This window comes from Coregonus lavaretus (assembly GCF_964263955.1).
Source record: "Coregonus lavaretus genome assembly, contig: HAP1_SCAFFOLD_200, whole genome shotgun sequence".
Classification (NCBI taxonomy): domain Eukaryota; kingdom Metazoa; phylum Chordata; class Actinopteri; order Salmoniformes; family Salmonidae; genus Coregonus; species Coregonus lavaretus.
The window spans coordinates 133045-159748 of NW_028166063.1; the positions used below are offsets into that span (position 1 = coordinate 133045).

General features: G+C 43.8%; 2 protein-coding genes across 3 annotated transcripts in view; both read left to right on the plus strand.

Annotated features, from left to right (window-relative positions):
• Positions 1 to 867: 867 nt before the first annotated feature.
• Positions 868 to 18911, plus strand: LOC311115154 (uncharacterized protein). 2 transcript variants are annotated; one of them, XM_084190360.1, is made up of 8 exons: positions 868 to 1236; positions 1544 to 1676; positions 1948 to 3375; positions 6381 to 6442; positions 12914 to 13127; positions 14786 to 15067; positions 15297 to 15530; positions 17080 to 18905. In XM_084190360.1, exons 1-8 carry the CDS (start codon positions 1228 to 1230, stop codon positions 17967 to 17969), a joined length of 3252 nt encoding a protein of 1083 aa, XP_084046486.1. In that variant the 5' UTR covers positions 868 to 1227; the 3' UTR covers positions 17970 to 18905. The 2 variants fall into 2 exon arrangements, with proteins under 2 accessions (XP_084046486.1, XP_084046487.1); XM_084190361.1 differs by lacking the exons at positions 868 to 1236; positions 1544 to 1676; positions 1948 to 3375; positions 6381 to 6442 and adding exons at positions 7507 to 7665; positions 11005 to 12062 and having other exon boundaries at positions 17080 to 18911.
• LOC311115141 (uncharacterized protein) overlaps positions 18030 to 26704 on the plus strand; it is a gene marked incomplete at its 5' end in the record, with an annotated part of 30369 nt that continues 21694 nt past the window's right edge. The window contains one exon of the mRNA XM_084190347.1: positions 18030 to 18036. Within this exon, the coding sequence (XP_084046473.1) occupies positions 18030 to 18036 (7 nt within the window). The remainder of the gene's footprint in view (positions 18037 to 26704) is intronic.

Genomic DNA, 26704 nt, shown 5'->3' on the forward strand with positions numbered 1-26704 from the left:
ACTTAGAATGTTTATTTCTAAATAATAAAATGATTGAATGGAGCTGTCACTAGGGTGAGGTGTCTCTCCTGTGTATTCACAGGTCTCCTAGATCTCCCTCCACACTGGGAGCTTCAGGAAGTGCTGCATTATGAGTCTATGTCAAAGACAAGTTATTTCAGGGTCCGATCTTCTTCCTGTCACCAGAACAGCGGAAATTCTTGTGAGGTCACCTGTGTAAATAGGACGACATGGTGTAAGACAAAAACATTTTATACAGGCGTCCAATATGTATAGTGGCATACTATTTTGGTCAAGTCCGTCAAACGTTTACATTTTTAAATATTTTACTCTCACTATTTCATTTTTACTTAATAGAACGATATAATAAAACAATATTAGTGATCATAAAAACATTTGTTTACGATATATATTAAATGTCAAGGTTTCCCACGATCAGGGCTTGTATTTTGAAGCTAACTAATGTAACACGAACATTAGGTACAACAGTAACTCGTTGATTCTATGTACAATCGCTCTGCCTGTACTTACCAGATAGAAAACAATCGTCGTTTTACTCCTACATCGACTCTGTTTAAGCAGAGCTTCAAATTAGTTAGCTAACAGTACCAAGCTAAAAATATAACGTTAGCGGTCTGATGAGCAGGTACCTAGCTAACAGTTATGCAACCGTAAGGACTAGCAAACTACATTGTTTGGACAACCTCGCTACCTAATGCTTTACTGACCAGCTTTCTTTTAACATATTTCCATTCTCCCCTCACCGTTAATAAAATCAAAGAATGGCCAAATCCAACTATGCGGAATGGCGTCCAGTGATGACATCAACTTTCTTCTTCCGGGTTAGTTGCTGCCCCGGAAGTAGTTCCAGGCAGTTCTGTCAACATAGCTAACCTGTTTAGATAAACCTTACTCCAAAGCATTGTAGCTAGAGTTATTTACAAATATATCTAAACTATAATTGTCGTAGATTATTTCCATCCAGTGATAACGTAGATATTAAACTATTAAACCAGACAGACATAAAGTTATAAACGACAAGTTAAGCTAACATTATTAGCTAGCTAGGTACCGTTAGCTAGCTCTGTATGCTATGCTAACTTAGCCTGCTATCTATTTTTGCGAAATAGCTGTGATTTCTCTTAGCAATGCATAATTTGAACTAAATGCTTGCTACAGCCAGAGAACAACATTTTCTCGGCAGTTTATTTTGTTGTTGCGTCGGCAATGTATGAGGTGAGAAGTCAGCTATAGCTAGCTAGTTGCCCTGAAACTAAGACCTGTTTGTGCTTGAGCCCAAAGCCATAGATACAGTAGGTATAGATATAGCTGGTTAGCTAGATACGTAAATACATGGCTCTGCTTTAGCCAACTCCATTGTCATTGTCTTGTTCAAGGCTAGCTTGTCATTTGTAGAAGTTGATATGCATTTGTCAAGTAGTAAGGACTTTCTTTATCAAGTCAGTTCGTTATTAAGACCAAAGCCAATTACATGTCATTGTCTTCTAGGCCTATCTCTGACTGTACTTTCACTTTTTCTCAGGATTTTGATGAACCCCAGCCAAACCAGTCAAATCCACTGGTTCCTGACTGTATCCATGGTAACCAGAGCACAAGCATTCCAGAGATGGTTCCTAGGAGCCTTGACTACTTCAGTGACTTTCTAAGATTGAGAGGTAAGTTGGTTGAGACATTTCCGTTGACTTTAGTAGGTGGAGGCTGAGGCAGACTGAATGTTAAACGATCTGACTGTGTTGTTGGGTACAGCGTAACAAAACAGTGCAACAATTACACAAACTGGGGTGTATTCATTAGGAAGCAAATGTCCGAAACAGGGAAGGGACTATAAGAAACACTTGTTTTCGTTTGTTACGGGGTACACTAATGAATACACCCCTTGGTTTCCACTCGAACAATACTGATCAGACTCTTCCTATATCCCCACAGGAGAGAGTTCCAGCCATCATTCTGAAAGTGAGGGGGCAAGTTCTACGTCAGGAGAACCTGAACAACAGGAGGAGAATCACACAGCTAAGAACACACACAGTTGCAGAGAGTGTGGAGAGGAGTTCCCTACCCAGCATTATCTAAGAAAACATCGTAACACAACACACACAGGAGAGAAGAAGACCAGTCCCAAACCCAGGAAGAGCTACAGCTGCCTGGACTGTGGGAAGGAGTTCCCCTGTCCATCTAAACTACAACGACACCTTCTGACTCACACAGGAGAGAGGCCCTGCTTCTGTTCTGACTGTGGGAAGAGTTTCACTCGGGAGGAACATCTGAAGACACACCAGCGGTTCCACTGTTCTAATGGGGAGGGCAGTCCCTCTATATCGGGAGATCCTGAACAGGCAAAGAACTGCTGCCTGGAGTGTGGAAGAGAGTTCTCTAGCGCCTACAAACTACGCAGACACCTGCTGACACACACGGGGGAAAAGCCTCACTCCTGCTCCGTGTGTGGTAAGAGTTATACCTATCTACACACCTTGAAATCACATGAGCTGAAACACACCGGGGAGAAGTCTTACAAATGTTCCGTGTGTGAGAAGAGCTTCAACCAAAAGGGAAATTTGAACCAACACATGCTAGTGCACACTGGTGAGAAACCTTTCTCCTGCTCTGTCTGTGGCAAGTGCTTCACCCAGAAAGCCAACCTGACTGCCCACCAGCTCTCCCACACAGGAGAGAAGCCTTTCTCCTGCCCCATCTGTAAGAAGGGCTTCACTCAGAAAGCATATCTTAAACAACACCAGAAACTGCACACTGGAGAGAAGCCTTACGCCTGCTCCGAGTGTGACAAGAGGTTTACCTTCTGTACATCCTTGAAAAGACACCAGCTGCAACACACAGGAGAGAAACCGGACTCTCAAAGTTTGAAAGAAGTACACCAGCAATCACACCGCAAAAAAGTTGAGGAGAGTCTCTCTGCGTCAGCCGCAGAACCTGAACAACACCAGGAGAATCCGAAAACTAAGACGTCGTCTCACTGCTGCTCAGAATGTGGGAAGCATTTCAAAACATCATCATCTCTACAGATCCACATGACAATCCACACAGGAAAGAAGCCATACCCCTGCCCCGACTGTGGGAAGAAGTTTGCTACAAAAGGACGTTTGAATGTGCACCAGCGGTCACACACAACAGAAGCAGAGAAACCCATCCACTGTGAGGAGGAGAACACGTCACAGGGGCAGGAGATGGTATCTGATAACCTACAGGACCTCTGTCAAACACTGGGGCTGAAGGCTAAAGTGGAAGAGGAGAAGGAAGAGGAGGAGGAGGATGAAGAGGGAGCGACAGATGATGCAGAGGAAGTTGGAGGGCTGATTAATTCTGATGGAGAAGAAGTTGACTGGGATTCTGTTCAACATGGTAAGTGGAGGCTGATCGCTGACTGTTCTTTAGTTACACAGTAATAGAGTGAATACTATGTCTCATTATCTAACCCAGTGGTTCCCAAACTGGAACTCAGTCCGGCTTTCAACTTACTCTTGAAAGTTGTAATAGTAGAATGCTCAAGCTGCAATTTCGAAATTGAGTAGCGCATCATCAGTTCCTCTTGTCATGTCAGTCATTGCAGACCTTAGAGAGCTACAGTGGGGGGGGAAAGTATTTAGTCAGCCACCAATTGTGCATGTTCTCCCACTTAAAAAGATGAGAGAGGCCTGTAATTTTCATCATAGGTACACGTCAACTATGACAGACAAAATGAGAAAAAAAATCCAGAAAATCACATTGTAGGATTTTTTATGAATTTATTTGCAAATTATGGTGGAAAATAAGTATTTGGTCAATAACAAAAGTTTCTCAATACTTTGTTATATACCCTTTGTTGGCAATGACACAGGTCAAACGTTTTCTGTAAGTCTTCACAAGGTTTTCACACACTGTTGCTGGTATTTTGGCCCATTCCTCCATGCAGATCTCCTCTAGAGCAGTGATGTTTTGGGGCTGTCGCTGGGCGACACGGACTTTCAACTCCCTCCAAAGATTTTCTATGGGGTTGAGATCTGGAGACTGGCTAGGCCACTCCAGGACCTTGAAATGCTTCTTACGAAGCCACTCCTTCGTTGCCCGGGCGGTGTGTTTGGGGTCATTGTCAAGCTGAAAGACCCAGCCACATTTCATCTTCAATGCCCTTGCTGATGGAAGCAGGTTTTCACTCAAAATCTCACGATACATGGCCCCATTCATTCTTTCCTTTACACGGATCAGTCGTACTGGTCCCTTTGCAGAAAAACAGCCCCAAAGCATGATGTTTCCACCCCCATGCTTCACAGTAGGTATGGTGTTCTTTGGATGCAACTCAGCATTCTTTGTCCTCCAAACACGACGAGTTGAGTTTTTACCAAAAAGTTATATTTTGGTTTCATCTGACCATATAACATTCTCCCAATCCTCTTCTGGATCATCCAAATGCACTCTAGCAAACTTCAGACGGGCCTGGACATGTACAGGCTTAAGCAGGGGGACACGTCTGGCACTGCAGGATTTGAGTCCCTGGCGGCGTAGTCTGTTACTGATGGTAAGCTTTGCTACTTTGGTCCCAGCTCTCTGCAGGTCATTCACTAGGTCCCCCCGTGTGGTTCTGGGATTTTTGCTCACCGTTCTTGTGATCATTTTGACCCCACGGGGTGAGATCTTGCGTGGAGCCCCAGATCGAAGGAGATTATCAGTGTGTCTTCCATTTCCTAATAATTGCTCCCACAGTTGATTTCTTCAAACCAAGCTGCTTACCTATTGCAGATTCAGTCTTCCCAGCCTGGTGCAGGTCTACAATTTTGTTTCTGGTGTCCTTTGACAGCTCTTTGGTCTTGGCCGTAGTGGAGTTTGGAGTGTGACTGTTTGAGGTTGTGGACAGGTGTCTTTTATACTGATAACAAGTTCAAACAGGTGCCATTAATACAGGTAATGAGTGGAGGACAGAGGAGCCTCTTAAAGAAGAAGTTACAGGTCCGTGAGAGCCAGAAATCTTGCTTGTTTGTAGGTGACCAAATACTTATTTTCCACCATAATTTGCAAATAAATTCATAAAAAATCCTACAATGTGATTTTCAGGAGAAGAAAAAATCTCATTTTGTCTGTCATAGTTGACGTGTACCTATGATGAAAATTACAGGCCTCTATCATCTTTTTAAGTGGGAGAACTTGCACAATTGGTGGCTGACTAAATACTTTTTTCCCCCACTGTATTTGTCACTTGTCAGAAATGTCCAGATCAACTAGCCCATGTCAGCTAACGTTTTTTAGATAGTTTTTTTTAGCTCATATATTTTGTTGTAAAGTTTGTGTCACTCAAATATCACATGAATACACATTAGACAAAACTGCAACATTTTTCTCTGCACCCCATGACAGAATGTGTAGAATTGCAGGAAATAAGCTTTAAACCTGCAACATGTTCTCTCCGCCAAACAAGAGGGGTGTGAACAGTTTGTGTCATGAACAGTGCTTGTTCCCATAGAGATAGATGTGGCAGGTGCAAAGGTTTGAGAACCCCTGATCTATCCCATAATCTCCACAGGAGAGAGTCCTGTCCATGGCTCTGGTAGTGTCATTATAACCAGTAATACCAACCTATCTCCACAGGAGAGAGTCCTGTCCATGGCTCTGGTAGTGTCATTATAACCAGTAATACCAACCTATCTCCACAGGAGAGAGTCCTGTCCATGGCTCTGGTAGTGTCATTATAACCAGTAATACCAACCTATCTCCACAGGAGAGAGTCCTGTCCATGGCTCTGGTAGTGTCATTATATATAACCAGTAATACCAACCTATCTCCACAGGAGAGAGTCCTGTCCATGGCTCTGGTAGTGTCATTATAACCAGTAATACCAACCTATCTCCACAGGAGAGAGTCCTGTCCATGGCTCTGGTAGTGTCATTATAACCAGTAATACCAACCTATCTCCACAGGAGAGAGTCCTGTCCATGGCTCTGGTAGTGTCATTATAACCAGTAATACCAACCTATCTCCACAGGAGAGAGTCCTGTCCATGGCTCTGGTAGTGTCATTATAACCAGTAATACCAACCTATCTCCACAGGAGAGAGTCCTGTCCATGGCTCTGGTAGTGTCATTATAACCAGTAATACCAACCTATCTCCACAGGAGAGAGTCCTGTCCATGGCTCTGGTAGTGTCATTATATATAACCAGTAATACCAACCTATCTCCACAGGAGAGAGTCCTGTCCATGGCTCTGGTAGTGTCATTATAACCAGTAATACCAACCTATCTCCACAGGAGAGAGTCCTGTCCATGGCTCTGGTAGTGTCATTATAACCAGTAATACCAACCTATCTCCACAGGAGAGAGTCCTGTCCATGGCTCTGGTAGTGTCATTATAACCAGTAATACCAACCTATCTCCACAGGAGAGAGTCCTGTCCATGGCTCTGGTAGTGAAGGAAGTCCCCCTACATCACACATCAACAAGGTGGGAGAAAATGATGATAAACATTTCATATGAGATACCATTGTTAACATTATAAACATATATCTTTTATTTTTTACCATTCCATTGAACCCTTTTTTTTGTTCCTTTGTAATGAGCAAATAAACATGGTTTGCATTCCGTTCTAACTTTATTACAAACTGGGATGTTTTTATTCTAGGATCCCGGTGATCAATCGGGGTCTACAGTGTCTCAGGGTCCTGATCCAAACCATGAGGAGGACAGCACTCAAACACCTGGGATGAACGCTCATATTGTAGAGGAGGAGGAGGAGGAGGAGGAGGAGGAGGATGAGGAAGAGGAGGAGGAGGAGGAGGAGGAGGAGAAAGAAGAAGAGTGGGAGGAGGAAGAGGAAGAAGAGGGTGAAGATGAAGAAGAGGAGGAAGAGGAAGTTGGTGATCTGTTGAATTCTGTAGTAGAAGAAGCTACCTGGGATACTCCTCATCTCGGTAAGTGGTGACAGAAAGGTGAGGTTAAAATAACTTGGGACGTCCCAAATGGCACCCTATTCCCTATATAGTGTAATGTAGAGAGGGAGACAGATTTATCTAACCAATCTGTCCGTCCCCCGGGGGTAAACGTATGTAGGCTGGAGTCAGGAGCTTAGACTGCTACACCAGACTCCGGACATAGGGCTCTGGTCAAAAGTAGTGCACCATATAGGGAATACCTGGCCACTGGTTCCACACAATAGCATGTACGCTACATACCATTAGTGATGGACCTATTTGACCCACTGAACTCTCTTCTCTCCACAGGAATGAGTCCTAACTCCTGCCACGGTAGTGAGGGAACTCCCTCAGGAGCGCTGGAACAACACCACCAGGAGAAACAGAAGAAACAGGGGAGCAAACGGAAGAAGGGTCCAGAACAAAAGCAGCCGAAGAAAGAAGAGAAACCAAAGAAGGAAAAGAAACCGAAGCAGAAGAAAGCTAAGGTGACCCATCGCTGCTTTAAATGTGGAGAGGGATTCTCCCGTATCTACGACATGCTCTTACACCAAACCATTCATATAGATGGAACGGCCATGTTGAAAACCAAGAAGGTTCACCGCTGCTTAACGTGTGGATACGAAGCATCCGATGCACATAAACTGATGATGCACGAGCGGGTACACACAGGAGAGAAGCCTTTCCACTGCTCTTTGTGTGGGAAGAGATTCGCTCAGAAAGGAAATCTGAAAATACACCAGAGTGTGCACAAAGGTGAGAACTCGTACCTCTTCCCAGTGACCGAACTGTGGAAATACATTTGTCCTCTTAAAGGGATACTTCGGGATTTGGCAATGAGGCCCTTTATCTACTTCCCCAGTCAGATAAACTTGTGGATACCATGTTTATGTCTCTGCGTGCAGTTTGAAGGAAGTTGCTAACTAGCGTAGCGCTAACGCTAGTTAGCATTGGCTCACAAAACTACTTCTAACTTCCTTCATACTGGACACAGAGACATACAGATGGTATCCACGAGTAGATAAAGGGCCTCATTGCCAAAATCCCAAAGTATCCCTTTAAGCTTTAGTAAAAAATAAAACTTTAGATATTTCAAACTGATAATTTCACTGTTGTAAAAACAAAATGTCAGATATTACACACCGATAAATGCTTGTAGTTCTGATAGAAGTAAAAGAGGTGTAGACAGATGGTGTGACTAAAGAGGTGTCAGTAGAGATAGATGGTGTGACTAAAGAGGTGTCAGTAGAGACAGATGGTGTGACTAAAGAGGTGTAAGTAGAGACAGATGGTGTGACTAAAGAGGTGTCAGTGTAGACAGATGGTGTGACTAAAGAGGTGTCAGTGTAGACAGATGGTGTGACTAAAGAGGTGTCAGTAGAGACAGATGGTGTGACTAAAGAGGTGTCAGTAGAGACAGATGGTGTGACTAAAGAGGTGTCAGTAGAGACAGATGGTGTGACTAAAGAGGTGTCAGTAGAGACAGATGGTGTGACTAAAGAGGTGTCAGTGTAGACAGATGGTGTGACTAAAGAGGTGTCAGTAGAGACAGATGGTGTGACTAAAGAGGTGTCAGTAGAGACAGATGGTGTGACTAAAGAGGTGTCAGTGTAGACAGATGGTGTGACTAAAGAGGTGTCCGTGTAGATACAGTGGGGAGAACAAGTATTTGATACACTGGCGATTTTGCAGGTTTTCCTACTTACAAAGCATGTAGAGGTCTGTAATTTTTATCATATGTACACTTCAACTGTGAGAGACGGAATCAAAAATCCAGAAAATCACATTGTATGATTTTTAAGTAATTCATTTGCATTTTATTGCATGACATAAGTATTTGATCACCTACCAACCAGTAAGAATTCCGGCTCTCACAGACCTGTTAGTTTTTCTTTAAGAAGCCCTCCTGTTCTCCACTCATTACATGTATTAACTGCACCTGTTTCAACTCGTTACCTGTATAAAAGACACCTGTCCACACACTCAATCAAACAGACTCCAACCTCTCCACAATGGCCAAGACCAGAGAGCTGTGTAAGGACATCAGGGATAAAATTGTAGACCTGCACAAGGCTGGGATGGGCTACAGGACAATAGGCAAGCAGCTTGGTGAGAAGGCAACAACTGTTGGTGCAATTATTAGAAAATGGAAGAAGTTCAAGATGACGGTCAATCACCCTCGGTCTGGGGCTCCATGCAAGATCTCACCTCGTGGGGCATCAATGATCATGAGGAAGGTGAGGGATCAGCCCAGAACTACACGGCAGGACCTGGTCAATGACCTGAAGAGAGCTGGGACCACAGTCTCAAAGAAAACCATTAGTAATACACTACGCCGTCATGGATTAAAATCCTGCAGTGCACGCAAGGTCCCCCTGCTCAAGCCAGCGCATGTCCAGGCCCGTCTGAAGTTTGCCAATGACCATCTGGATGATCCAGAGGAGGAATGGGAGAAGGGCATGTGGTCTGATGAGACAAAAATAAAGCTTTTTGGTCTAAACTCCACTCGCGTGTTTGGAGGAAGAAGAAGGATGAGTACAACCCCAAGAACACCATCCCAACCGTGAAGCATGGAGGTGGAAACATCATTCTTTGGGGATGCTTTTCTGCAAAGGGGACAGGACGACTGCACCGTATTGAGGGGAGGATGGATGGGGCCATGTATCGCAAGATCTTGGCCAACAACCTCCTTCCCTCAGTAAGAGCATTGTAGATGGGTCGTGGCTGGGTCTTCCAGCATGACAACGACCCGAAACACACAGCCAGGGCAACTAAGAAGTGGCTCCGTAAGAAGCATCTCAAGGTCCTGGAGTGGCCTAGCCAGTCTCCAGACCTGAACCCAATAGAACATCTTTGAAGGGAGCTGAAAGTCCGTATTGCCCAGCGACAGCCCTGAAACCTGAAGGATCTGGAGAAGGTCTGTATGGAGGAGTGGGCCAAAATCCTTGCTGCAGTGTGTGCAAACCTGTTCAAGACCTACAGGAAACGTATGATCTCTGTAATTTGAAACAAAGGTTTCTGTACCAAATATTAAGTTCTGCTTTTCTGATGTATCAAATACTTATGTCATGCAATAAAATGCAAATTAATTACTTAAAAATCATACAATGTGATTTTCTGGATTTTTGTTTTAGATTCCATCTCTCACAGTTGAAGTGTACCTATGATAAAAAATTACAGACCTCTACATGCTTTGTAAGTAGGAAAACCTCAAAATCGGCAGTGTATCAAATCTCCCCTCTGTAGATGGTGTGACTAAAGAGGTGTCAGTGTAGACAGATGGTGTGACTAAAGAGGTGTCAGTGTAGACAGATGGTGTGACTAAAGAGGTGTCAGTGTAGACAGATGGTGTGACTAAAGAGGTGTCAATGTAGACAGATGGTGTGACTGAAGAGGTGTCAGTGTAGACAGATGGTGTGACTAAAGAGGTGTCAGTAGAGATAGATGGTGTGACTAAAGAGGTGTCAGTGTAGACAGATGGTGTGACTAAAGAGGTGTCAGTGTAGACTGATGGTGTGACTAAAGAGGTGTCAGTAAGACAGATGGTGTGACTAAAGAGGTGTCAGTGTAGACAGATGGTGTGACTAAAGAGGTGTCAGTAAGACAGATGGTGTGACTAAAGAGGTGTCAGTGTAGACAGATGGTGTGACTAAAGAGGTGTCAGTAAGACAGATGGTGTGACTAAAGAGGTGTCAGTTTAGACAGATGGTGTGACTAAAGAGGTGTCAGTGTAGACAGATGGTGTGACTAAAGAGGTGTCAGTGTAGACTGATGGTGTGACTAAAGAGGTGTCAGTGTAGACAGATGGTGTGACTAAAGAGGTGTCAGTGTAGACAGATGGTGAGACTAAAGAGGTGTCAGTGTAGACTGATGGTGTGACTAAAGAGGTGTCAGTGTAGACAGATGGTGTGACTAAAGAGGTGTCAGTTCAGGCAGAAGATGTGACTAAAGCATGAATTACACATTGGTCTTTAAATCCGCTTGGTGTTTTATTTCCTTGATACTAATGAGTAGGGCGATACTGGTATCGTCCTGGCCCCAGTCATTGTCTGGTTAGACTTAACATCAACTAACACTTTATCTTCCCCCATGCAGGAGAAGTCAGGAATCCCAGTTTCTGGCCTGACATCGTGGAGAGGCTTCCTACAATAGGAGTCCCTGACCAATACCATGACAACCACACAGCTAAGCCAACAGGAGTCCCTGACCAATACCATGACAACCACACAGCTAAGCCAATAGGAGTCCCTGACCAATACTATGACAACCACACAGTTAAGCCAACAGGATTCCCTGACCAATACTATGACAACCACACAGCTAAGCCAACAGGAGTCCCTGACCAATACCATGACAACCACACAGTTAAGCCAACAGGAGTCCCGGACCAATACCATGACAACCACACAGTTAAGCCAATAGGAGTCCCGGACCAATACCATGACAACCACACAGCTAAGGAGAACCACCACTGCCTAGAGTGTGGCGAGGAATGCCAAACTCCATCAGCTCTACAGATACACATGAGAACTCACACTGGAGAGAACCAGTCTAACCCGCAGTGCCCTCTCTGCGGGGCAGAGTTCTCTCAGAAAGGCCTTCTCGATGATCACCTGGTGATCGCCCACTCCCATGAGAAACCAGAGAAACCTTACCCCTGTCCAGACTGTGGGAAGAGATTCTCCAGCAAGAGTTACATCAAGATCCACCAGAAGATCCACAGTGGGAAGATCTCTTACCACTGCGCCCAGTGTGATAAGAGTTTCATGTCAGCGGAGGGGCTCAAGAAGCACGAGAGCGCTCACCGAGGAGAGAGGCCGTACCGATGCCCTGCGTGTGGCAAGTGTTTCAAACAACAATCCCAGCTGACCTGTCACTTCAAGATCCACACTGGAGAGAGGAGCCATCTCTGCTTCCTGTGTGGGAAGAGTTTCGCCAGAGAGTTTGACCTCCGGGTGCATCTCAGAGTCCACTCCGGAGAGAAACCCTACCAGTGCCATGAGTGTGGCAAGAGCTACAGGTACAGAGCAGGCATCCGGTCACACATGCAGCAGATGCACCCTGGGAAGCCCATAGTGGAACCAACCCCACCCATCCCCACAGGCCCTCGCTACAGTGGAAGAAGTGGTCTTCCAACATCCCTTATCAGAAAGGTACGTGGTTTGGTTTGCTGTAGGCTAATGCTGTGGTTTGGTTTGCTGTAGGCTAATGCTGTGGTTTGGTTTGCTGTAGGCTAGTGCTGTGGTTTGGTTTGCTGTAGGCTAATGCTGTGGTTTGGTTTGCTGTAGGCTAATGCTGTGGTTTGGTTTGCTGTAGGCTAATGCTGTGGTTTGGTTTGCTGTAGGCTAATGCTGTGGTTTGGTTTGCTGTAGGCTAATGCTGTGGTTTGGTTTGCTGTAGGCTAATGCTGTGGTTTGGTTTGCTGTAGGCTAATGCTGTGGTTTGGTTTGCTGTAGGCTAATGCTGTGGTTTGGTTTGCTTTGCTGTAGGCTAATGCTGTGGTATGGTTTGCTGTAGGCTAATGCTGTGGTTTGGTTTGCTGTAGGCTAATGCTGTGGTTTGGTTTGTTGTAGGCTAATGCTGTGGTTTGGTTTGCTGTAGGCTAATGCTGTGGTTTGGTTTGCTGTAGGCTAATGCTGTGGTTTGGTTTGGTTTGCTGTAGGCTAATGCTGTGGTTTGGTTTGCTGTAGGCTAATGCTGTGGTTTGGTTTGCTGTAGGCTAATGCTGTGGTTTGGTTTGCTGTAGGCTAATGCTGTGGTTTGGTTTGCTGTAGGCTAATGCTATCGCTATCTAAACGCTTCTGGAATTGGTTCAGGTTTGTGTTTATGGTTAGCTAGGGTGAGGTTAAAGTTAGGCATAGATTTAGCGAACCGCCACTCAAAATCTGCTACATATACACTTCCTGTTTGAACAGAAGGGGGCCGAGGAGGACGCTACCCTGGGGAACCTTACCACAAACATTCTATTCTCACTTTACTAATGACTGTTGTGTTTTCACTGTAGGATCCTGGTGACCAATCCAGCCCCAAAGCTAGAGAGTCCCAGGGACCTGATCCAAACCATGGCAGCAAGGCGTCCACTCAGACACCTCGGTTGAAGGCCAGCGCTGAAGAAGAAGAGGAGGAGGAGGAAGAAGAAGAAGAAGAAGATGTGAACGTTGATGGTTCGGGTAATTCTGAAGACGACGACGCCAGTTGGAATCCTGCTCCTCGTCTTGGTAAGTGGAGGTAGAACGTCAACAGAAAATCATTCAACTATAACCTGTTAATTTGGCTGCGTTCAAAATGGCACCCTGTCAACAGAAAATCAATCAACTATAACCTGTTAATTTGGCTGCGTTCAAAATGGCACCCTGTCAACAGAAAATCATTCAAATATACCCTGTTAATTTGGCTGCGTTCAAAATGGCACCCTGTCAACAGAAAATCATTCAACTATAGCCTGTTAATTTGGCTGCGTTCAAAATGGCACCCTGTCAACAGAAAATCATTCAACTATAGCCTGTTAATTTGGCTGCGTTCAAAATGGCACCCTGTCAACAGAAAATCATTCAAATATACCCTGTTAATTTGGCTGCGTTCAAAATGGCACCCTGTCAACAGAAAATCATTCAACTATATCAAAATGGCACCCTGTCAACAGAAAATCATTCAACTATAACCTGTTAACTTGGCTGCGTTCAAAATGGCACCCTGTCAACAGAAAATCATTCAACTATAACCTGTTAACTTGGCTGCGTTCAAAATGGCACCCTGTCAACAGACAATCATTCAACTATAACCTGTTAACTTGGCTGCGTTCAAAATGGCACCCTGTCAACAGAAAATCATTCAACTATAACCTGTTAACTTGGCTGCGTTCAAAATGGCACCCTGTCAACAGAAAATCATTCAACTATAATCTGTTAACTTGGCTGCATTCAAAATTGCACCCTGTCAACAGACAATCATTCAAATATAACCTGTTAATTTGGCTGCGTTCAAAATGGCACCCTGTCAACAGAAAATCATTCAACTATAATCTGTTAACTTGGCTGCATTCAAAATTGCACCCTGTCAACAGACAATCATTCAAATATAACCTGTTAATTTGGCTGCGTTCAAAATGGCACCCTGTCAACAGACAATCATTCAACTATAACCTGTTAATTTGGCTGCGTTCAAAATGGCACCCTGTCAACAGAAAATCATTCAACTACCGGATTTTCCGCACTATAAGGCGCACCGGAGTATAAGCCGCAGCAGCTAAATTGAATGATATTTAATGATGCGTACATATATAAGCCGCACTGGACTATAAGCTGCAGGTGTTTTAATGTTTAATTACCATATGTAAGGGTTCGTGCACAGAGGGGATTGTCGGGAAAGAGACAAACTGTCTCGCTCTCATAATGTCTGTCTGTCTTGCTCTCGTTCTGTCTCTCGTTCTGTCTCTCGTACCACTCTCGGTTCCACTTTTACTTTTGCGCGCTACCTGTCTCACTCTTTTCCGGCCTCCAGCTTTTCCTGCTGGAGCCCGCCGCTTAAAGGTGGGGGGCGCGGACCGGTCATAGAGTCCATAGAGTTAAAGTTGGTGGACTGTAATCTGTAAAATCCATAGATTTAGGAGGTATTCTAGTGGCCGTTAGCTGTAAAAATCCATAGATTAGCCGCACCGTTATATAAGCCGCAGGGTCGAAAAATTGGAAAAAAGGCGCGGCTTATAGTCCGAAAATTACGGTATAACCTGTTAACTTGGCTGCTGTTCAAAATGGCACCCTGTCCCTTATATAGGGCTCTGTTCAAAAGTAGCACCCTAAATAGGGATTAGCGTTACCATTTGGGACACGGACAATCTATCGGGCCAATTCTTTAACCCATTCTCTTTGTCACACAGCCAAGACTGGTGCCGGCGGTCCCTCTACAGTAGGAGCACCTAGAAAACACCGGAAGAAACGACGGGCCAAACAGAGAACCAGAGTCAAAGGAGAAGGCCAACGGAAGCGGCCCAAAACCAAGAGGTTTAACAACCGCCGCTGCTTTAAATGTGGAGAGGGATTCCCCCGGGAATATGAGCTGTTGCTACACCTGCAGACACATCTAGATTACAACTGCTACGTGTGTGGAGCGCCGTTCAACAACAAAGAACTGCTGCAGAGACATCAGACAGAGCACACCGGTAAGACAGCCTATGACAGACTCACGATGGCTACATCACGACTGGAATACTGTTATTACCCTTTTGACGGGTTATTAGTGAATTCACTGTGAGTGACTGTGTCTCAAACGGCACCCCTGTTCCCTAGATAGTGCACCCTTTAGGCTCTTGTCCGAAAGTAGTGCACTATTATTACAGGGAATATAAGGTGCCGTTTGAGAGACCCACCAACTGTGTCTTTCTTCCCCAGAGGAGAGTCTGGGTGTGTTCTCTGGTGAGGCAGGAGGTCCGGCTACAGGACAGCGCCGGGGGCGAGGGAAGAGGATTCACCGATGTCCGACCTGTGGGAAAGAACTGTCCGACGCGTCCAAACTGAAGTTACACATGAGAATACACACCGGAGAGAAGCCTTACTGTTGCTCCCTGTGCGGGAAGGGTTTCACTCAGCCAGGGAACCTGAAAACACACATGAAAACACACAGAGGTGAGAGAGACTTTTGGGTAAGACGTTCAGCGACATGTTGTGGTCCGCATTACAGTGCCTTCAGAAAGAATTCACACCCCTTGAATGTTTTCACATTTTGTTGTGTTACAAGGTGGGATTAAAATGGGTTTAATTGTCACGATCTAAACATAATCCTCTAGTCAAAGTGGGAGAAGAATTTAAAGTGTAATTAATAACTTCATCATGATCAGCTCTAAGGGATATTCAATGTCTGCTCTTTTTTGTGTACCCCATCTACCAATAGGTGCCCTTCATTGTGAGGCATTGGAAAACCTCCCTGGTCTTTGTGGTTGAATCTGTGTTTGAAATTCACTGCTCGACTGAGGGACCTTACAGATAATTGTATGTGTGGGGTACAGAGATGAGTTAGGCATTCAAAAATCATGTTAAACACTATTATTGCACACAGAGTGAGTCCATGCAACTTATTATGTGACTTATTAAGCACATTTTTACCCCTGAACTTATTTAGGCTTGCCATAACAAAGGGGTTGTATACTTATTGACTCAAGACATTTCAGTTTCATTTTTAATGAATTTCTAAAAATGTCTAAAGACATAATTCCACTTTGACATTAAGGGTTATTGTGTGTAGGCCAGTGACAGAAAATCTAAATTTAATCCATTTTAAATTCAGCCTGTAACACAATAAAATGTGGGAAAAGTCAAGGGGTGTGAATACTTTCTGAAGGCACTGTATGTTGATGTTGGGGTGGTGCTTGGGATGATGAATATGAGGTTGACATTTTTGTGAAATTTCCCTATAAGATTTATGTGAAAATACAGCTTAACGTTGATATTTTCTCAGTACATTTGTTTTGTATATGTATGCTGTTGTAAAAGCAGCCTGGGTGCCAGTCTGTTGGTGCTAACATGCCAACTCCCTGTCACGCCAAACAATGACCGCAGTGGAGTTAGCAAGAGCACAGATAGATCTGGAACCAGGCTATGAAGAGCTTAGTTGGTCTGAATTACTTGACTTGACTTAACATTTGTGTGCATCCCAAATGGCACCCCATTCCCTACAAAGTGCACAACTTTTTTTTAGTGCTCTAAGGGCCCTGTTCAAAAGTAGTGCACAATATAGGGGAGGGTTCCCCAACATTGTTCCTGGAGAACTACCCTCCTGGAGGTTTATACTCCAACCCTGTTCCTGGAGAGCTACCCTCCTGGAGGTTTTAACTCCAACCCTGTTCCTCGAGAGCTACCCTCCTGGAGGTTTTAACTCCAACCCTGTTCCTGGAGAGCTATCCTCCTGGAGGTTTTAACTCCAACCCTGTTCCTGGAGAGCTATCCTCCTGGAGGTTTTAACTCCAACCGTGTTCCTCGAGAGCTACCCTCCTGGAGGTTTTAACTCCAACCCCAGTTGTAACTAACCTGATTCATCTTATCAACCAGGTAATTATTAGAATCAGGTGCGCTAGATTAGGGTTGGAACGATAACCTACAGGACGGTGGCTCTCAGAGGAACAGGTTTGGAGAGCCCTGATATCGGGAATCTCTAACTTAATCTTGATCTTCCCTGCAGATGGGAACCCCAGTTTGTTGTCTGCTGGTGGGTTAGCTCCCTCTACATCAAGAGGTCCTGAACACATCGTCACCGCAGCTCAGGAGAACTTCAACTGTCCAGATCTGTCATCACTACAGAAACACGTGACATCTCAGGACACCTCTTTCTTCTGTTCTCTGTGTGGGGAGGAGTTCTCTGAGAAGACTCAGTTAGAAGAACACCAGTTGGCTCACAATAACAAGAAGCCTTTCCCCTGCCCTGACTGTGGGAAGAGGTTCCGCAGTAACTACTACGTTAAGATCCACATGCGAATGCACACCGGGGAAAGGCCTTACCAATGCTCTGAGTGTGGGAAGGGCTTCATCACAGAAGAAGGGCTAAAGAAGCACGAGAGCGCGCACCGGGGAGAGAGACCCCACCTCTGCCCCGAGTGCGGAAAGAGATTCAAGCAACAATCCCAACTGACATGCCACTTCCGTATGCACACCGGACAGAAGAGCCACCTCTGCGCCGTCTGTGGGAAGAGTTACTTCAGGGAATTTGACCTCAAGGTTCACCTCAGAGTCCACACGGGAGAGAAGCCCCATCAGTGTGAGGAGTGTGGGAAGAGCTTCTATTATCTACAGGGGCTCCGGCAGCACCAGAGGACCCACGCTCCTAAGCCCATCGGACCGACCCGCCAGCTAGGCAGACCTAAGCAGTCATCCAGCACGGACAGCTTGGACAGACCAAACCAATCACCCAGGACGGGAAGGCCCAGGCCAGATCCTAGAGTGGAGAGACCCATGCCTCTACCCAGAGTGGAGAGACCCATGCCTCTACCCAGAGTGGAGAGACCCATGCCTCTAGCCCTACCTAGAGTTGAGAGTGATCTGGAGAGGCCTCACTGGCATTACTGGCACCTTTAAAATGGCAATCTGCCATTTTTGTTGTTGTTTGAACTGCAGATTGCACCTTTAACCACCGCTATGTCGCGTACAACATTTAGGGCCAGTTTCCCGGACACAGATTAAGGTCCCTGTCCATGTAACCTTATTTATTGGGATCTAAAAGGCAAAGCTAACCATAAATCAGCACTCCTACCTTAAAACGCTTCACACATATGGCCTTTGGACTAGACTTAATCTATATCCTGGAAACCAGAGAGATTATTATTTCTATGGTTACTCGCTCTACTTCTGTCTCTACTGTTAAAAGGGGATTCCTGTGCTTGCTAGCATAGTGTAATTTCTCTATGTTCCTCTTCTCTGATCCCCACCACAGTTATGGAAGATGGATGCTAACTAGGTGCTGTTTGCCTTGAGAGTTTCCTTTTGTAGAGGGTCTGCACAACAACAACAACAACAACAACAACAACAACAACAACAACAAAGATTTTAAAAAAAGATGTGTATTCTGTTTTCTTCATTTAGACTGAGGAGGGCCAAAAACAAAGGTTTAGACTGTCAGGCCATCATCAGTGGGAGTCACACATAGAAGTGCATTAGTCCTTTACGTTCAGGTTCTGGGAGGGGGAGAAAAGCTAAGCTAAGTGTTAATTTGTAAGTCGCTCTGGATAAGAGCGTCTGCTAAATGATGTAAATGTAAGATTGTGATCAACGCCCTTTTTTATGTCAATCTGTTGAGTTGGGACGCTTGTTGTTTTTACACTAAATATACTATTTGAATAACTTTTTATTTGTATTATTGTATGTCATATTATTATGTCTCTCATTCATAAGCACTTAATTTTTTTTCTCTGAAGTTCATCGCTGACGTTCTCTGTGTCTGTGTGGAATGTCACCACCTGATTCAACAGTACCTGTGCATAGTAGTCGTGTCATGATTAAATAAATCATTGAAATGATTTCAAAAAACAATCTCCATTTAAAAAAAATATAATCTATGAAACTGCTGAGCTCTGTTTTTAAGCAGCAATGAGTATTGACTAATGAAATTGTTACACCGAACGAACCATCACTCGAGTCCCACTTGAGTCAAGTCGCTAGTCGTTCTATGAATCTCAGGTTTTGGTTCTCATTAAACATTCATATACACTGAGTGTACAAAACATTAAGAATACCTTCCTAATATTGAGTTGCACCTCTCCTCCCTTTTGCCCTCAGAACAGCCTCAGTTAGTCGGGTCATGGACTCTACAAGGTGTAGAAAGCGTTCCACAGGGATGCTGGCCCATGTTGACTCCAATGCTTCCTACAGTTATGTCAAGTTGGCTGGATGTCCTTTGGGTGGTGGACCATTCTTGATACACACGGGAAACTGTCGAGTGTGAAAAACCAAGCAGCGTTGCTGTTCTTGACACAAACCGGTGCACCTGACACCTACTACCATACCCCGTTCAAAGGCATCTCTGAATGGCACACTTACACAATCCATGTATCTACAGTGGGGGAAAAAACTATTTAGTCAGCCACCAATTGTGCAAGTTCTCCCACTTAAAAAGATGAGAGAGGCCTGTAATTTTCATCATAGGTACACGTCAACTATGACAGACAAATTGAGAAGAAAAAAATCCAGAAAATCACATTGTAGGATTTTTAATGAATTTATAAGGAAAATAAGTATTTGGTCACCTACAAACAAGCAAGATTTCTGGCTCTCACAGACCTGTAACTTCTTCTTTAAGAGGCTCCTCTGTCCGCCACTCGTTACCTGTATTAATGGCACCTGTTTGAACTTGTTATCAGTATAAAAGACACCTGTCCACAACCTCAAACAGTCACACTCCAAACTCCACTATGGCCAAGACCAAAGAGCTGTCAAAGGACACCAGAAACAAAATTGTAGACCTGCACCAGGCTGGGAAGACTGAATCTGCAATAGGTAAGCAGCTTGGTTTGAAGAAATCAACTGTGGGAGCAATTATTAGGAAATGGAAGACATACAAGACCACTGATAATCTCCCTCGATCTGGGGCTCCACGCAAGATCTCACCCTGTGGGGTCAAAATGATCACAAGAACGGTGAGCAAAAATCCCAGAACCACACGGGGGGACCTAGTGAATGACCTGCAGAGAGCTGGGACCAAAGTAACAAAGCCTACCATCAGTAACACACTACGCCGCCAGGGACTCAAATCCTGCAGTGCCAGACGTGTCCCCCTGCTTAAGCCAGTACATGTCCAGGCCCGTCTGAAGTTTGCTAGAGTGCATTTGGATGATCCAGAAGAGGATTGGGAGAATGTCATATGGTCAGATGAAACCAAAATAGAACTTTTTGGTAAAAACTCAACTCGTCGTGTTTGGAGGACAAAGAATGCTGAGTTGCATCCAAAGAACACCATACCTACTGTGAAGCATGGGGGTGGAAACATCATGCTTTGGGGCTGTTTTTCTGCAAAGGGACCAGGACGACTGATCCGTGTAAAGGAAAGAATGAATGGGGCCATGTATCGTGAGATTTTGAGTGAAAACCTCCTTCCATCAGCAAGGGCATTGAAGATGAAACGTGGCTGGGTCTTTCAGCATGACAATGATCCCAAACACACCGCCCGGGCAACGAAGGAGTGGCTTCGTAAGAAGCATTTCAAGGTCCTGGAGTGGCCTAGCCAGTCTCCAGATCTCAACCCCATAGAAAATCTTTGGAGGGAGTTGAAAGTCCGTGTTGCCCAGCGACAGCCCCAAAACATCACTGCTCTAGAGGAGATCTGCATGGCGGAATGGGCCAAAATACCAGCAACAGTGTGTGAAAACCTTGTGAAGACGTACAGAAAACCTTTGACCTGTGTCATTGCCAACAAAGGGTATATAACAAAGTATTGAGAAACTTTTGTTATTGACCAAATACTTATTTTCCACCATAATTTGCAAATAAATTCATTAAAAATCCTACAATGTGATTTTCTGGAAAAAAAATTCTCATTTTGTCTGTCATAGTTGACGTGTACCTATGATGAAAATTACAGGCCTCTCTCATCTTTTTAAGTGGGAGAACTTGCACAATTGGTGGCTGACTAAATACTTTTTTCCCCCACTGTATTGGCTCAAGGCTTAAACATCCTTCTTTAACCTGTCTCCTCCCCTTCATCTACACTGATTGAAGTGGATTTAACAAGTGACATCAATAAGGGATCATAGCTTTCACCTGGATTCACCTGGTCAGTCTATGTCATGGAAATAGCAGGTGTTCATAATGTTTTGTACACTCATGGAAAATGATTAATGAATTGTACAAGTAAATATTATGCTACAGGTTTATATCCAGGGTTGAGGAGTAATGGATTACGTGTCATCTGATTACAAATAAACGAACTAATCAGTTACTTTACCAGAATTTTATTTTATTTTATGAGATTACAGATACTTTTGAAAAACGGAATGATTACTTCTTGGATTACTTGCGGAATAAATAGATGATGACACCTTTCTGTTTTCTCAATGACATTCAAACCAGCATTGAAACAAGGGCAATTTTAAGTTTGTTCCACCTGAGTGAGTCTGACCACAAGTCAGAGACTGTTATGACGACACACCAAATGCACAAGTCAGAGACCGTTATGACGACACACCAAATGCACAAGTCAGAGACCGTTATGACGACACACCAAATGCACAAGTCAGAGACCATTATGACGACACACCAAATGCACAAGTCAGAGACCGTTATGACGACACACCAAATGCACAAGTCAGAGACCGTTATGACGACACACCAAATGCACAAGTCAGAGACCGTTATGACGACACACCAAATGCACAAGTCAGAGACCGTTATGACGACACACCAAATGCACAAGTCAGAGACCGTTATGACGACACACCAAATGCACAAGTCAGAGACCGTTATGACGACACACTAAATGCACAAGTCTGAGACCGTTATGACGACACACCAAATGCACAAGTCAGAGACCGTTATGACGACACACCAAATGCGGTTGGTGGCTCCTTTTGTGTTTTCTAATCGTATGCCGTGTTCAAAACACCTTGCAACTTGATGAATTCCGACTTCAATGCGTTCAAGACAACTGGGAACTCGGGAAAAAACTAGCTCCGACTGGGAAAAATATTTTTGAATGGTCATCCAACTTGGAATTCCAAGTCGGGAACTCTGGCCTCTTTCTAGAGCTCCCACTTTCCGACCTGAAGATCACTGACATCATGATTTGACCTCTTATTTTTCCAGAGTTCCCAGTTGTCTTGAAAGCACCATAATAGACAGGTTGGCTGACAGCGCCAAGAAAATGATGGCACACATTGATGTGGCCAGAAGACATGCATTGTCATGATTCTGAATGGTCAGGTCGATAGCAACAATGATGTGGCCAGAAGACATGCATTGTCATGATTCTGAATGGTCAGGTCGATAGCAACAATGATGTGGCCAGAAGACATGCATTGTCATGATTCTGAATGGTCAGGTCGATAGCAACAATGATGTGGCCAGAAGACATGCATTGTCATGATTCTGAATGGTCAGGTCGATAGCAACGATGATGTGGCCAGAAGACATGCATTGTCATGATTCTGAATGGTCAGGTCGATAGCAACGATGATGTGGCCAGAAGACATGCATTGTCATGATTCTGAATGGTCAGGTCGATAGCAACGATGATGTGGCCAGAAGACATGCATTGTCATGATTCTGAATGGTCAGGTCGATAGCAACAATGATGTGGCCAGAAGACATGCATTGTCATGATTCTGAATGGTCAGGTCGATAGCAACGATGATGTGGCCAGAAGACATGCATTGTCATGATTCTGAATGGTCAGGTCGATAGCAACGATGATGTGGCCAGAAGACATGCATTGTCATGATTCTGAATGGTCAGGTCGATAGCAACGATGATGTGGCCAGAAGACATGCATTGTCATGATTCTGAATGGTCAGGTCGATAGCAACGATGATGTGGACAGAAGACATGCATTGTCATGATTCTGAATGGTCAGGTCGATAGCAACAATGAGGGCGTTATATTACGCTGGCCCACTAGTTTTCATTGGGAAAGCAGATAAATCATTCATATTGTAGTATCTGAACATTTATAGCTTTGGCTGAGGTTTTCATATTGTTGGTTAAATGAACTTTGCTCTGCTGTGCTGAAACATCTGGAGAGTGTTACTATAGGGGCCCCCTAAAACAGTGGACATTGGGATATGTGGAGGCCAGGGATTGGTCTATTCAAAACACGCCATCTTATGTTACATAGGATATATACCATGTTTGAACAAAGGAAGGAGAGAGTGATCATATTTGAGATTGGGTTTGTTGCTCTCCAGATTCTGCAGAAGTCTGTAAATTGATGCTGAAATCTTTGATATAATAAACCGTTATAATCAAGTACAGTGTCAGCGGATTTCTTGACACATCATCACAGCATCGTTGTTCGGCCACCACAATATCAAAAGCAATTACATTTTAATGTGAAAACCCAGAATCCTACTCATCATTCCACGTGCTTTATAGAGCCCCACAGTGGAGGTGCCCCGCTCTGGCTGACAGGAAGTCGCCTCAAAACAAAAGTGACATAATAAAGTACCACTGTATGAGTCATAATACCCCAAAACCTAGCGGTCAAACAGGGAAATGGTTCCAATCATGTTTCCACCATTCATCTTTCCAATAAGGGATTTTAGAAACTAGTGTAACCATTTCCCTGTTTGACTGCTAGGTTTTATGGGTATTATGACTCATACTGTGGTACTCTATTATGTCACTTTTGTTTTGAGGCGACTACATGTCAGCCAGAGCGGGGCACCTGATTCAATGCAGGGAGTGCAGTCCGGATCCAAAACGAATGCAATCACTTTTCACCTGGTTCAAACTCCTCCCACCGGGGTAACCCGGGACAGATAAACAAACAAGAAGTTGCCATGTGGGGAATCGTAGGTGGCGCATTTCAGCTCGTTGTATCTTGTTATTGATACCATGTCTTGTTTTGAGGTGTTTTGACTGATGTCACGTCTATGGGAAAAAAAGTATGCACTGACTAACTGTAAGTCGCTCTGGATAAGAGCGTCTGCTAAAATGACTAAAATGTAAAAATGTAAAATGTATGCTGATATGTCGAAAAATTCACTAGCTAGCTAACTAACAACTGTAACGATGTATTTGAGAGACAACAAGTGCTCATTGTGCAAATGTATTTATGTTTTCAATAAACATTTGGAGAAGAAATATAGTTAACATGTTGTCAACAGTCTAATGCTGCGTTCAACGATTTCAGCAAGTCGGAAATGTCCTCCTAGCTCCGACTAGCATGTGAACGCGGCATCAGCCAACCCTGTCTGTTTTGCCCCATAGCTACGCATGTGTCGGTTTTGTTACTAAACAACCAACCCATCTATGCCTCTTAAGGGGAAGTAATCAGATTACATTACTGAGTTTGGGTAATCAAAAAATTATACTACTGATTACAATTTTGGACAGGTAACTAGTAACTGATTACATTTAGAAAGGAACCTATGACTGTAAGTCGCTTTGGATAAAAGCGTCTGCTAAATGGCATATTATATATTATATTATACCCAAACCTGTTTATATCAAACTGCTGCATGTACACCACTGTACTGTAGACATAAAGTCCCATACAGCCGTTTGCTGTTTGAACTCCAGAACAGATGGTGGCGCTAACGCGGATTGACTGAGGAATCTAACCCGGAAGCTGGCCCGGAAGAAGAAAGAAACTAACGTTGATAGTTAGCTAGTTGGGTGTGAAAATGTGTCCGATATCATATGATACTGTTTAAAGTAGACTTTGATATTGCCAAACACGGACTATAAACGTAGAACCAACGATGTTACCAACCACAATTTCATATCGTTTTGCTATCGGGTATAGGAGAGTAAGTTAGCTTGCTAGCTAAAGCCTAGCTTGCTAGCTCGCTAATTTAGCTAGTTTTGAAATAGTTCTGCATAGAAAGTAATTAGCTATCTAGCTAATGTGGCCTCGTGGTGAACAGTCAGTGGTATGATGAAGGTGATTTCAGAATAATCCGCTGTAATTCAGTGAGCTAACTACATAATTCCTAGGAAGCTATAGAAGATTTCATGATGGATGAGGTGAGAAAGACTCATAGAGATAGATGGAGGACTCTAGTGCCATTGAGGACGTCCACCATTTTGAAGTAATCAACTGGGTGGGACTTTCTATGGGTAAAGGAAGGATCTCATAATTCCATGCAGGTCATCAGGAGGGATCAGCCAATAAATTATACTTGTGAGCAAACGTTCCAAAACTGCAGGAGACAGTAAATTGCCAACCTTGGCTTTATATCTGTTCAAACACACTCCGGGTGGCAGTATGCACCCCTTTCAATTTGTTTACCAACTCATAGAAGTAGTAGAAGAGGAAAATGGACTACTTCAAAATGGAGATAGCCTCAATGGCACTACCCATGCTCTCAGAAACGTCATAATAGGACAGATACAATGACGCGTCTTCTAACTATCTCTATGGAATGACTGTAGCTAATGCTAAACCATTCTGGATGTCTATGCCTAAAGCCTGTCGCATGCTTCTTCTAAAACAACGCTATTTTTTTGAAACGTTGGAAAGGGTCTCAACAGTTTGTGCATGTATTATGATGAACATTTGTGACGTTTTTTTCGTTTGTTCGAGCACACATTTTTTTTAGTGAGTCAAATCGAAATTCGGTAGCCGAAGTCTACGCTCCTTCGTCGGTAATTGGTCAACTGTACTACCAAATATTTTGTATAACTAACCCCTATATAGACCAGAGCCTGTCGTTTCCAATGGGAGAAAATTAATAATATTTGGCAGAACAAGCAAGGAAGTGGGCAGAACCATACACGAGCTAGTGAGATCCTATTGGCGCGTTGTAGCATTTATCTGCATATTTGCGTTAGGGAACGTCTATTCTGTGAAATGCGCGCGTGCTCAGTACGCCCTTGCACTCCTAAACAACGCTATTTTTTTTTTACTTTGGAAAGGGTAAAGTCTACAAAACGCAGTCCACTCTGTTTGTTACATATTCTAGTTTGGGAAACAGAATACTGTATGGTGATCAAATATTTCATCCATGAGAAAATTAGCAGAATGTCGGCCAAAATCCATCTTGCTCAGTCTTCTCCCACTGTCAGCCACTGGGCTTCCTCATCACCATATTTGGTAGTGATTCGAAACGCCAACCGGATGCTTCACATTTACAGTGGTGGAAAAAGTACCCAATTGTCATACTTGAGTAAAAGTAAAGATACCTTAATAGAAATTGACTCAAGTGAAAGTCACCAGGCAAAATACTCCTTGAGTAAAAGTCTAAAAGTATTTGGTTTTAAATATACTTAAGTATCAAAAGTAAGTGTATATATTAAGCAAACCAGACGGCACAATTTTTGTTATTTTTTTAATTTTAACGGATAGCCAGGGGCACACTCCAACACTCAGACATAATTTACAAACAAAGCATTTGTTTTTAGTGAGTCCGCCAGATCAGAGGCAGTAGACATGACCAGGGATGAATTGGAAAGTGCATGAATTGGACAATTTTCCTGTCCTGCTAAGCATTCGAAATGTAACAAGTACTTTTAGGTGTCAGGGATAATGTATGTAGTAAAAAGTACATAATTTTCTTTAGCAATGTAGTGGCGTAAAAGTAAAAGTTGTCAAAGATACAAATAGTAAAGTACAGATACCAAAAAAGACTACTTAAGTAGTACTTTAATGTATTTTTACTAAAGTAT

What these genes read in the sequence shown, in the direction of transcription:
- LOC311115154 (XM_084190360.1), top strand. An exon ending in CTGGGATTCTGTTCAACATG is followed by an intron (nt 3,376 to 6,380) that starts GTAAGTGGAGGC and finishes CTATCTCCACAG; the next exon opens with GAGAGAGTCCTGTCCATGGC. An exon ending in CTACATCACACATCAACAAG is followed by an intron (nt 6,443 to 12,913) that starts GTGGGAGAAAAT and finishes TTTTCACTGTAG; the next exon opens with GATCCTGGTGACCAATCCAG.